At 34.3% G+C, this 11,518-nt stretch overlaps 1 protein-coding gene across 2 annotated transcripts in view; it reads left to right on the top strand.

Annotated features, from left to right (window-relative positions):
* Positions 1–131: 131 nt before the first annotated feature.
* The window catches only part of LOC106174214 (prolow-density lipoprotein receptor-related protein 1), a 50,748-nt gene continuing 39,361 nt past the window's right edge, over positions 132–11,518 (top strand). For both annotated transcript variants that reach the window (XM_087006056.1, XM_087006057.1), the window contains exons 1-22: positions 132–365; positions 623–725; positions 1,116–1,278; positions 1,590–1,818; positions 2,102–2,291; positions 2,490–2,618; positions 2,909–3,148; positions 3,369–3,543; positions 3,825–4,044; positions 4,231–4,423; positions 4,975–5,100; positions 5,604–5,753; positions 6,134–6,259; positions 6,655–6,780; positions 7,181–7,287; positions 7,547–7,676; positions 8,073–8,201; positions 8,438–8,563; positions 8,864–8,992; positions 9,346–9,462; positions 10,645–10,770; positions 10,950–11,144. In XM_087006056.1, coding sequence (XP_086862182.1) covers positions 147–365; positions 623–725; positions 1,116–1,278; positions 1,590–1,818; positions 2,102–2,291; positions 2,490–2,618; positions 2,909–3,148; positions 3,369–3,543; positions 3,825–4,044; positions 4,231–4,423; positions 4,975–5,100; positions 5,604–5,753; positions 6,134–6,259; positions 6,655–6,780; positions 7,181–7,287; positions 7,547–7,676; positions 8,073–8,201; positions 8,438–8,563; positions 8,864–8,992; positions 9,346–9,462; positions 10,645–10,770; positions 10,950–11,144 — 3,448 coding nt within the window. In that variant the 5' untranslated portion in view covers positions 132–146. The remainder of the gene's footprint in view (positions 366–622; positions 726–1,115; positions 1,279–1,589; positions 1,819–2,101; positions 2,292–2,489; positions 2,619–2,908; positions 3,149–3,368; positions 3,544–3,824; positions 4,045–4,230; positions 4,424–4,974; positions 5,101–5,603; positions 5,754–6,133; positions 6,260–6,654; positions 6,781–7,180; positions 7,288–7,546; positions 7,677–8,072; positions 8,202–8,437; positions 8,564–8,863; positions 8,993–9,345; positions 9,463–10,644; positions 10,771–10,949; positions 11,145–11,518) is intronic.

Genomic DNA, 11,518 nt, shown 5'->3' with positions numbered 1-11,518 from the left:
CTATTACTGGAAATCTCCCATTTATGTCTAGTAAAAAGATGTTGTACTATTATGACAGAGACTTCTGCTGGTCACCGCGATTTCACTTGTCCAATGTCCAGTTGCAGATCATAAGACCTTAGTTTTAAAGTCTTTATTTATATCACATGGATGATTGGTATTCCTCACAAGCATATCTTGACATGACAGAGTGTACATTATCTCTAGGGGAGCGTGAACCCACCCTTTTGTTCAGTACACATTATGGGATAGAACAGACCTGGACAAATGGCTCTCAGAGGATGCTGAGGAATGTCCCCTACCTAATCAATGCATCTAAAGTTGTATCTCTGGATCTGGACCTGAGAAACCAGACTGTTTGTTGGGTAAGGCATTGTCTGGGATACAAATATTAGAAATTGGCTCATTGGACTCAAATTTGCTCAAAAAGATATGCGGATATGTAGTTCAGCTGATTCATAACTAGTAGTGTATTAGCAATCACTCTATATTATGTATCGATTGGGAGGGGGCAGGGTTATTTTCCCCCTTGCTTCCTTCTTCTGTTGATTTTTTAAAACATTTATTGTGTTTTTTATTATTTGTTTTTTTTCCTGTCATTATTTCGTAATCTCCTTTTCAGGTCAGGGCTGATGTGTTGAGTAATTTATTTAATCTCAGGTGTGCCAAATTAAACCAAGATCCCTCTGTCACATGGGATATACCCATGCAGTATTCCTTGAGTAGTAAGTTCATTTCCTGATTGTTTTATTATTTTTATTATTATGTTCATGATTTCTTTTGCTGTGTTCTGTAAACAAACTTTAATCCTTGTATCCTGAATTATAACATTTTGCTCTAGATTTATTAATTTAATTTATTTATTATTAGTTCATGTGGTTTTTATTTCTCATTTCCATTATGATACCTCTGAGCTACATTTTTCTTCTTTAACCTGACATTTTTAGTTGAAGGACTTCATTTTTTACCTAAGACAATCGAGTTGTTGAAATGCCTTAATTAAATAAAACATTATTAATTGCTTTCAGACTATTTTGCATTAAGTTTTGAAATGATGTTATTCTTCACCTAAATAATTAATATTTCATTCTGTTAATACACATCTATTTTTTAAGATGTGAAACAAGTAGCCAAGGACTCAATCTCTGGCAATTGGTACTTTAGTGATGACAAACGTGCAATGGTGTTTGTATGCAATGCTACTGGAGAGGCATGTCGAACTATCATCAACACTGAAGTGAAGCGACCCAAGGCACTTGCAATAGACCCAGCCAAAGGGTAAATATAATTACGTATACTTAAGTGATGAAAATGTCATATTTTGAACGAATTCCTATTGTTGAGAGACTCCATTCCTGGGTGTTATGTAAGATACTCAAAAATAGTGTTTTTTTTTTAAATTTGGTGACTTCCTACTCACTCTGCTTTTACAGTGCATTCTGCCATTACATTTAGTGTTACATTTAGTTTAGACAAGGCAACATCCAAATAGAGATGAAGACTAAGGGTTGGTTTTCCAACATTAAATGGTTCATTTTCTGTTTGCAGTCCTTATTTTAACTATTTTACCATCAATTTTTATCTTGAAGGTATATTTTTCTTGGAGAATGGGGAGAGAGGCCATCCATTATAAGATATGACATGACAGGGGAGAATAGTAAAATAATTGTTGACAAGAAAATAGTCCGTCCACAAGCCATTGCCATTGACCACAACCGCCAACATGTCTTCTGGTGTGACTCCTACCTGAATGTCATAGAAAGAATTGACTATTCAGGAACTCCTGCCTCTAGGAGGCTTATTATTTATGGGAACAATGTAAGGAAAATGCATTACTGAATCTAAATTCAGCTTGTATCTAAAAACTTTTGTGAAAAGGAGAGTTAAATTAACAACAGTTCAAAATGAGGTCTAGAGAGCTTTATAGATATTTCTTATTGAAAAACTTCTTAGTGTAAGAGCTATAGCTACTTGGCTAAGCTCCAAGAACATTTTAATTCTTTTAATATGAAAAGTTTGAGAAATTATAATTTATGCTGTGGAGAAATTATCTAAATTTATGATGATTTAAGACAATTTAATAGGTTTATTATTTTTACAGGTTGAACATATATTTGGTTTAACAGTATTTGAAAATACAATCTACACTACAAGTCATCACAACAGGAGCGTCCTGGCATTTAACAGAGTGATAAAATTATGGGATACAGACAATAAACCCAAGACAGTTGTGGGTAATCTTACCAAACCAGGCGTCATCCGTGTGTATCATGAACTCAGCCAACCTGAAGGTACTAACAATATCCTTTTTTGTTTTAAATTTCAAGGTATACAAAAAATTGAGCATTCAAATCAGATAGGAATTTATAGTTAACAGTGTCATCAGAAGCTAAATTTGAAATTTTTAAGAAATAGTGTCATCAGAAGTTCTATTTTAAATCTTTTAGATCATGTGGTCATTGTAGTGATATTCGTCCATAAATTTTCAGACCCTGGCCATGACTGCTCATCCTCTAATGGTGGTTGCCAACACTTGTGTATCGTCAAGGGAACAGGGAAGAAACAATGCATGTGTAAAGAAGGATATCAGTTGCAGCCAGATGGAATGAGATGCATATGTATGTATTATAACCTAGTGTGTAAAATCGGAACTTTTTATAAGATGATGATTAGCAGTTGTTTTCTTATTGTTTTGATCTTTACTTGAAAAAAAATTGGTGCACAAGCCATAAACCTAACTGAGGTCTTGTTCTAGGGATGTGACTGACTATTATAACCTTTTCTTCAGGTTCCATTGGAGAAAGATGCCTGTATTCAATGTATTAACAACAAGAATTTCATTTGTATTTTGGTAGTTAAAAAAGTTACAGTTTTGCCTTTAACAACATTTTCAATATATTTTTTACAGTGAATATCTCATATCCTTTCATTCTGTATGCAAATGGTCAGCAAGGATTTGTAAAGGGAATAGAAATGAATAGGGGAGGGACATCCCAGCAGGTCATTCCCCCAATTCACAATCTACACAGACCTATGTATGTGGACTTTCATGCTGCATCCAAGAAGATCTACTTCTCTGACCCTATTGCGTTTAGGATAGGAAGGCGTGATGTTGGGAAAACAACTCTTGACTCTTGGTCTGTGAGCAGTAAGTATGTCTCTCAGCTTACCAATACAACATATATTGTTATTTGGATGAAAATTTTAATATTATTTCTCATAAAAAATAAACTTTTTTATAACTGTTTTTTTTTTTTTTTACATGAATTTGAAACTGAAATCTTTCATACATAATTTGGCAAGTGAATCAAACAACTGGAATGTAAAAATATCTCATATCTCAACATTAAATTGTTGAACAATTTCAGATATCAACAAAGTCCAGGGAATAGCTATAGATTGGACAGGAAACAATATCTTCTGGGGAGATGATGGAAGGAAGGCTATCATGGTGGCAAAAATAGAGAAACCAGAAATCAACAAGACTTTGGTCTCTGGCAACATGTCAGCCCTGAGAGATGTTGTGGTAGATCCAGTAGAAGGGTAAGAGTAAAGATGAATTTTGGGTACAAATTGAGAACCTCACTTTGGGTTAAGATATTGTAAATGGTGTGATATTGCTTATTTCAAAAATTGATTTGCAATTTTTTTTCAGGTATCTGGCCAAAAGGTAGATTGTGTTAGAGCTAGTCCAGATATTTAAAGGGCAAAATTGTACTTTTTTACAAGGATTATTATTTTTTTTTTTTTTCAAACCTTGAGACTTGGGGATATTTTATCAAATTATATTCTTCACTGAAGGGCATCAAATTTGGCCTTTCCAGATTTATGTTTTGGTCAGATCTTGTCCAGAACCCCCAGGATGGAAAAAGGGCCAAGATAGAGCGTGCCAACATGGATGGCAGTGGACGGAAAGTTCTGGTGTCTGACTACATTCAGTGGTCTAACTCCTTATTTCTGGATCGTGTGCAGAAGAAAGTATACTGGATAGATGCTCACTATGACCGCATAGAGTGTATGGATTATAATGGAAACAACAGAGAGGTTGGCACTTGTACTCCTTAATAAGAAAGTTTTTTCTTTTTCAATTAATATATTTTTAAAAGTTTTTCATTTTAAGGACATTTGTGCTATGGAATCTAGATTGGCTACACAATATTACTTAAATAATTCTTTTATTGTAAGTCTACACAAATTTCATTTACTTCATTATTGTGTTTTTTTCATCAGTTGATGGTTGGAGGTCATAAAGGGATGAAATATCCATATGGTCTTGTAGTTCACCAGGATGATATTTACTGGACAGAGTTATCCACTGGCCAGATCAAACGATATAACAGTGTGGCCAATGAGACCACTGTGGTGGCTAATGATGGGGCGCCAGTATTTGGAATGTCTTTGTATGATGCCTCCACACAAAATAGTAAGACGTTCATTTTGCAATTAAGATGTATTGTGTTTTGCTTCATATCATTTACTGGCACATTCATGAATGGTGTACTATGTTAGACTGAGTGAAATTACTAACAATTATTTAGAATTATTCAATTTATTTTGTTATACATACTATTTTCAGTCATATTTTTAAAATTTTATTGAAAATTTATTCAGAAAATTATTCTTTGAATATTGCAATTAGATGCCACTGCAATGTAATCAGAAAGATATTTGACAGATAACAAAGTGAAATGGTGGACACAAAAACACATTACTCAAACATTGAGTGTCATGGATAAACCTGGTTACTTATGAGTACTTTTGAGACTTGAGATAAAGGCATAGGTAGTTCATCTTGTGTACAGACCACAAGCACAATTTGAGATCACTAATGTTATTTTGATTTTATAAAATTTACATTCGTACTACTTGTTGACTTCAGGCAGTACGGCTTGCAGTAATAACAAGCACAATTTGAGATCACTAATGTTATTTTGATTTTATAAAATTTACATTCGTACTACTTGTTGACTTCAGGCAGTACGGCTTGCAGTAATAACAATGGCGGCTGCTCTCAGTTATGCCTTGCTGTAAATGGAGCAGCTCCAACATGTGCTTGCCAGGATGGGTTCCAGTTAGCAGCTGATAAATCAAATTGCACAGGTACGTCCTTTAACTTGTGTTTTATCACTGTTGCTTTAGCTCTGCGTAAAGTGGCTATTGTATTGTCCAGTTCACATCAGGTTTAGCTTAAAGCTAGTAATAGTCTTACTTTTGATATCATACTGACTGAATGCCACATTTGTGGTTTGATATCCGTGGCCCAGTGGTTAACTGTGTTATTAACTCAGTTCTCCCAGAGATTACAGAGATTATATTACATCCGTCTCACAATGGGACAAACTGTATCTGTTAAATTGTTAACAGGCTTTGAGAGTAACTTTAGGTTTTTGGAGTTTTTATTTGGAATTTGCTGAATAGAATATGAACCTTCCTAACCAGTAGTGGCTCTCATTAACATCTTAAATATAACTGTGTCATAACTGTCACAAAGTGTTCCATAGTCCTCTTCCAAGTTCAAATAATTTTCACTTTGTCCCTATTTCCATGACCAGCTGTACATAAAGCTTTATTGAAAGGCTACAGTTATCCAATTCCTCTTCCAGAAATCCCAGGATACACCCCTCCCCCACTGTGTAAAGAAGATCAGTTTCAGTGTCATAATGGCCGCTGTATTCCCAAACAGTGGACGTGTGATGGTGAAGATGACTGTGGCGATGGCTCTGATGAGATACGAGATGCGGGAGGTGTATGTGGTGAGTAAGGTGACTTGGACTGGTATGTTCAGATAAATACTGATGTCAAGCCAAACTGTTGAACATTGTCAATTTTTCAATTGTCTTCCTTTTCTCTTACTGATACTATTTTTTATTCAACATTTGAAGATGGCTTGAACCGTAGTAATTGATATCTGGTTTGTTTTAACTACAAAAGTTTGGTAATGGCTTTGACTGACTGCAATGTTGTTTATTGAGTTCTTTATGATCTTCAACACTTCAGAAAAAAGAATCATTTACTTACTCTGTGCAGATGTTTGATTTAAACCCCATTTTCTGGACATTTCATTTTAAACTCATTTTAAACATTTCTTTTGAATTATTTGGGGATAGTCTCTTACTTTTTGTTTATTTTTCAGCCCATCATACATGTAAAAAGGAAGAATACCAGTGCTCAGACAACCGTTGCATATTCCAGCGGTGGATGTGTGACGGGGAGGAAGACTGTACGACTGGAGAGGATGAGAATATCGCCATCTGTCAAAGTATGAAAATTTTTTCTCTGATGTGCAATTATCTTGGAAGAGCTAAACCATACATTTACATTTCCTGGCCACAGTGTGTTGCATTAAATACTGTTATGGCTTATTGTATAATTGGCATAGGATATTATGTTGTTTCTGGGGATTCGCTTTGTGATAAAACTAAATAAAGATCTCCCTGACGTCATTAAAAAACTACAGTATCTACCTCTGATGCCCCTTCCCCATTGTTACGTGCACAATCTATACCCCATTCTGGTCATTAATATCAAAAACTTTTTTTTTTACATTTTCTATATCATCTAGTAGTAAACTTAAATTTTATCTTTACATACCCTCAATCCAATGTAGCAAAACAATAACTGATAAAGCTATATGAAAAAAATTAATCTTTTCAGACATAACATGTGAGGGAGATCATATGAAATGTAATAAAACTGAGCGCTGTATTCCTCTAACATGGAGGTGTGACCATGACAACGACTGCGGAGACAATTCTGATGAACCTCCAGAATGTGCTGATGGTAATTCTTTTTATCAGTACTTTGCTTCAAAGTCTTTGACTTCTTTTTGCATATGTTGCTGGGTAAGAAAATTATTTTCTACTCAAAATTGGACCACAAAATACCTTCCCTGTACTGGTAACAGAACAGAATTTCAAAAACAAAGATTTGTTAAGGTAGTCAAATATAGTACTTTACACATGTTCATGAATTTAGGTTTTGTGTGTAGTTATCTCCATGAACATTATTGGAGTTATATAATTCCCTGCAAAGTAAAAACTGTCAACATTATTGTTGTATCAAGTGATTGAGAGATTTCAACCTTCTCTCACCACATACCCTCTTGCAAATTTATTAAAAATCAATTTTTGTGGTTAATATTTAGAAGAGTATTAAATGATTAACCACTTTTTGCCTTCAGAGTACCCATCTTGTGGGTTGGAGCAGTTCACATGTGCTAACAAACGCTGCATCTCCATGTTGTTTAAGTGTGACAGAGAGAATGACTGCTCAGATAATTCTGATGAGGTATTCTTAAGATTATCTTCAGTTTTATGTTAATTCCTTACTGAATTTATTATATGTTTTCCTTTGATAAAATATTGTTAGAGTCTTGAATAAAAATGATAACTGGAATAGATTGAATGGAATAATTGAAGTGATATTTTAGTAATTTTTGTAAACAGTCTATTTTTAAGATAACCTGAAGCTAGATGTTTTTCAGTCCTATCCACTTTTTATTTTGCATTTAAAATCTCTCTTTCTCTCTCTACCACACATTCTCCAGTGGGACTGTGTTTACCAATGTGCCAACAACACAGAGTTCCAGTGTAAAAATGGCAACTGTGTTAACATGGAGTATAAGTGTGACAGAGATGACAACTGCGGAGATGGCTCAGATGAAGAAAACTGTCCAAGTAAGTTCTGCAATAGTTTTAATTTAAGGCTTGATAGATAACTGTTAGAAAAATATTCCAAGGTCATTTTTCACCCCTCAAGAAGACAGCGTTGTATATTTGATTGTATAAAATGTATTTTTGTTGCCCTGAACATATAATGGCTTTAACAAATGAACCAGTCTTTGTACCTAAAAAGTCTGTCAGGAATCGAATTAAAACAGTTTGTACTTTGGTCCTTATCAATTGATCTCACGGCTCTGTTTAGGACAAAAATGCAAATGTATCAGTTCCGACTCATCTCATTTTTGGACTGGAAGTCAATGTGGGTATGTATGGTATTATTTTCCACACATACTAAAAATGTATAATTTATAGTATAATTTATACACCCAAACAGAGATTTTCATTTTGTAGCTATGTCTTCTGGCGTTTGTAACCATGAAGATGAGTGGCTATGTGGTAATGGCGACTGCATACCTCGCCACTGGAGATGTGATGGGGACGATGACTGTGGAGATGGATCTGATGAAGAAAACGACTGCAGTAAGATGTTTTGCAGGGAATATAAAACAATATGAAATTTATGGGCCATACCCTTTTAATACATTAGTCATAAATGAAAAAAAAAACATTGTATTTCAATACTTAACTAATTTCACAGCATTTGTTCTTCAAAGTTCAAATTTTAAAAGGCTTATTGCCCATCATTTGAATGTATTTCTTTGTCTCAGTGGAATAACAAAGAAATGTAACTGTAATAATGATTCTTTATCTCTCAGGCAGCAACCAGACCTGTGATCCACATTTCATGATGTGCCAGAAGGAGCGGAAGTGTATTCCTCTGGACTGGAAGTGTGATGGTGAGAGGGACTGTGAGGACAATTCTGATGAAATGAATTGCACAGGTATTGATGACAAGCTTCTCTCTCTACTTATTCCAGTCAGTGTTCACATCTATAAATCTTCGAAGAATAGAAGATATTGGTACTCAATATTAATTGAATTAGCAAAATGGCCTCATGTCTGTTCAGTGAAACTACATTAAGTTGGAGTTTCTGAAAGTACATATGCCATTGTAAGGAGATATTACCTAACAGTGTCAAATTACCAAGTGAAATTTATCATTTGAATAAGGATCTTTTTAACATATGATATACTTACAGTACAAAATGCAAATAAAATAATTCCCATTTTTCTCCCCATAGTTAATGTAGTCCGCTGTCCCTATCCCAGTAGACACTGTAAAGATAACAGCACTGTCTGTATCAAGCACACACAACTATGTGATGGCAATGCTGACTGTGCTGACGAATCAGATGAACACTCTTTGTGTGGTAGGTCAAATGTAATTTTATACACATTATTTTGTTTTATTTTAGCTGTTAAATTTCAGAATTAATGTTTTGTGTTCTGAATTGAGAAATGTGTGGGGAATAAAATCTCCACAAGGTATTATGAACCACCTTTTCATCTCCTTAACATGAATAACTTTGACATTCTTATTTAGTCCACTTTCTGTATTCACTTAATTAATAGATCTGAAATCAGCATGCTTTATTTTTATCATTTTATTCTTATTATTATTATTATTATTATTATTTTTTTTTTTTTTTTTTTTTTTTTTTTTTTTTTTTTTTGTGAAGTTTATACTTAAACTCAGCATAGTATATCGTTTTGTTTCTGCCAGATGTGGACACATGTGAAAACAGCCCCTGTTCCCATGTCTGTTCAAGAGCTCCAGATGGGTTTGTCTGCTCCTGCCCAGCAAGTATGAAGATTATGCAAAATAATGTTACCTGCACAGGTAAATTTTATGAATATTATTGTATTTTGAATTAATGTTTGATAACATGCAATTATTCGGTATACCTTTTCTGTGGAGGAAATGGTGGTCCTGAAAAGGACCTTTGAGTTTTAAGTCAAACAGACTGTACAGGAAAAAACATGAGGTACTGAAAACTCTGCATTTCCTCAGCTTCTTCAGACAAACGTAAAGCATACTCATAGATCAGCTGCTTCACTCCAAAGAGAGTGGTGATCTTCAGACGCAGGCTGTAGCAAGATGCAAGTCTACCAGCCATTGTAGCTCTGTAGTAACGTTGTTTGAGACTCTGGATATAGTTGTCTAGTAGTTGAATTTGATGCAATGCCCTGTTTAACTTCACATAAATGGTTTTGAGTTGGTCTTCAGTGTAGTCAGGGCTTTGTTTGACATTATCTATCATACCATCATTGGTGATACCTTCAAAAACAGAAATGTCATCCGAGTCAAAACTGTCACTGATCCACTGGTCGCTGTCATAATGAAGAAATCTTGTATGGTTTTCCATGTTGGTGAATTGGAGAGAATTTCAAGAGCTGTTGTCTTTGAGAAAAACTTCGGCTCTAGTAATGGATTTGCCTTAGACTTGCAACTTTTATAGTGATGTGCACAAAAAGTTAAGAGTATGCATGAGATTCAGAAGGAGACGGAAATGGCTTCACTTAAGGCTTCAGCTGTGATGATGATTAAGGTGATGAAATGAAAACTGTTGGTCTCTACATCCTTTGTTGTATGAATATGGTCCAGTTTGATTGTAATCAAGGTGAGCTCCAAAGTGGCTCAGGTGTGATCAGGTTACCAGTGTAGATGCTCAGGTAGATAAGCTTGGTATTGTCCTTCAGGTAAAGTCTAGACTGATCATGAAAATAATGATAACAAAGCTGACACATAACCTTTGATCTACCTGGTATGTGACTCATTGATTGTACTGGGAAATCTGTAAAATTTTCATTATGTGTTTTCATATAACAATTTCAATGTTTCAAAATGTAAGAGATATTTTGAAATAGCTTGGTTTATAAGAAACCTTCAGCGATATTTCACATTACATATTACAAAATTTAACTCTCAGGTGCATTTCCCTGTGAGCGTTGATGTTTTGAAATAGATTGGTTTATAAGAAACCTTTCAGCAATATTTCATATTACACAATTGAACTTTCAGATGCATTTCCCTGTGAGCGTTGGGGTGCCTGCAGTCAAAACTGCACCAATACCAAAGATGGATTCAAGTGCTCTTGTTTTAAAGGCTATACCTTGGACAGGGATGGATGGACTTGTAAACCATCTGGTAGTTGAAAACTGATAGTTTATTAAAATTTCAGTAAAAAAGCATTATTAGTGTAATGAACTTAAAAGAAAATTTGAATAAAAAAAGCATAGATTTACAGACAGTTTGTGGCTTTGCTCTCTAGTAAGTTTGCTATAGATGGATAATTTATCATTTAATATTTATCTTTTGTTTTACAGATAACAAAACTATGTACATTATCTTCTCAAATCGCCATGAGATCAGACGTTTGGACTTGGATGGACAGAGCTATGTGTCTCTGGCATCAGGACTAAGAAACACAATTGCACTTGACTATTACTACAAGAACAGCACCATATTCTGGACTGATGTGGTGGATGATAAGATATATAAAGGAGTCATGGTAACCAATTGTAAGTGTAACTTAGCTTAACATATTAAGTATTCATGTAGTATTCTATATGAAGTTCTTTTAGTTGATGTTATTTAGGATAAACCGAAATGGATGACAAAAATGAAGAGAGACGTGTCATGATTTAAAATTGGAATAAGCTGCTTATAGTCTTGGCATTTTTAGCAAACATTTTTGGTTTGAAGTAAAAGATCAAGCATTATTTGTTAAGATTAATTACTGAACATGTTTGTCCATCTTCAAATCAATATTTTCATATGCTTTGGCTTGTAAAATGGTTATTTTGTTAAATATTATTTGAGTGAATCATCAAGGATCAAAACTGAAACAAATTTTGCATTTTTTTGCTTTGATAGATGAAATGAGTTTCAGCTT

The sequence above is a fragment of the Lingula anatina genome, chromosome 2 (genome assembly GCF_051362555.1).
Source record: "Lingula anatina isolate TDL-2025a chromosome 2, LinAna3.0, whole genome shotgun sequence".
In the NCBI taxonomy this organism is placed as follows: domain Eukaryota; kingdom Metazoa; phylum Brachiopoda; class Lingulata; order Lingulida; family Lingulidae; genus Lingula; species Lingula anatina.
The sequence above is the reverse complement of the archived record's forward strand: the minus strand, read 5'-3'. Positions and strand labels throughout refer to the sequence as shown.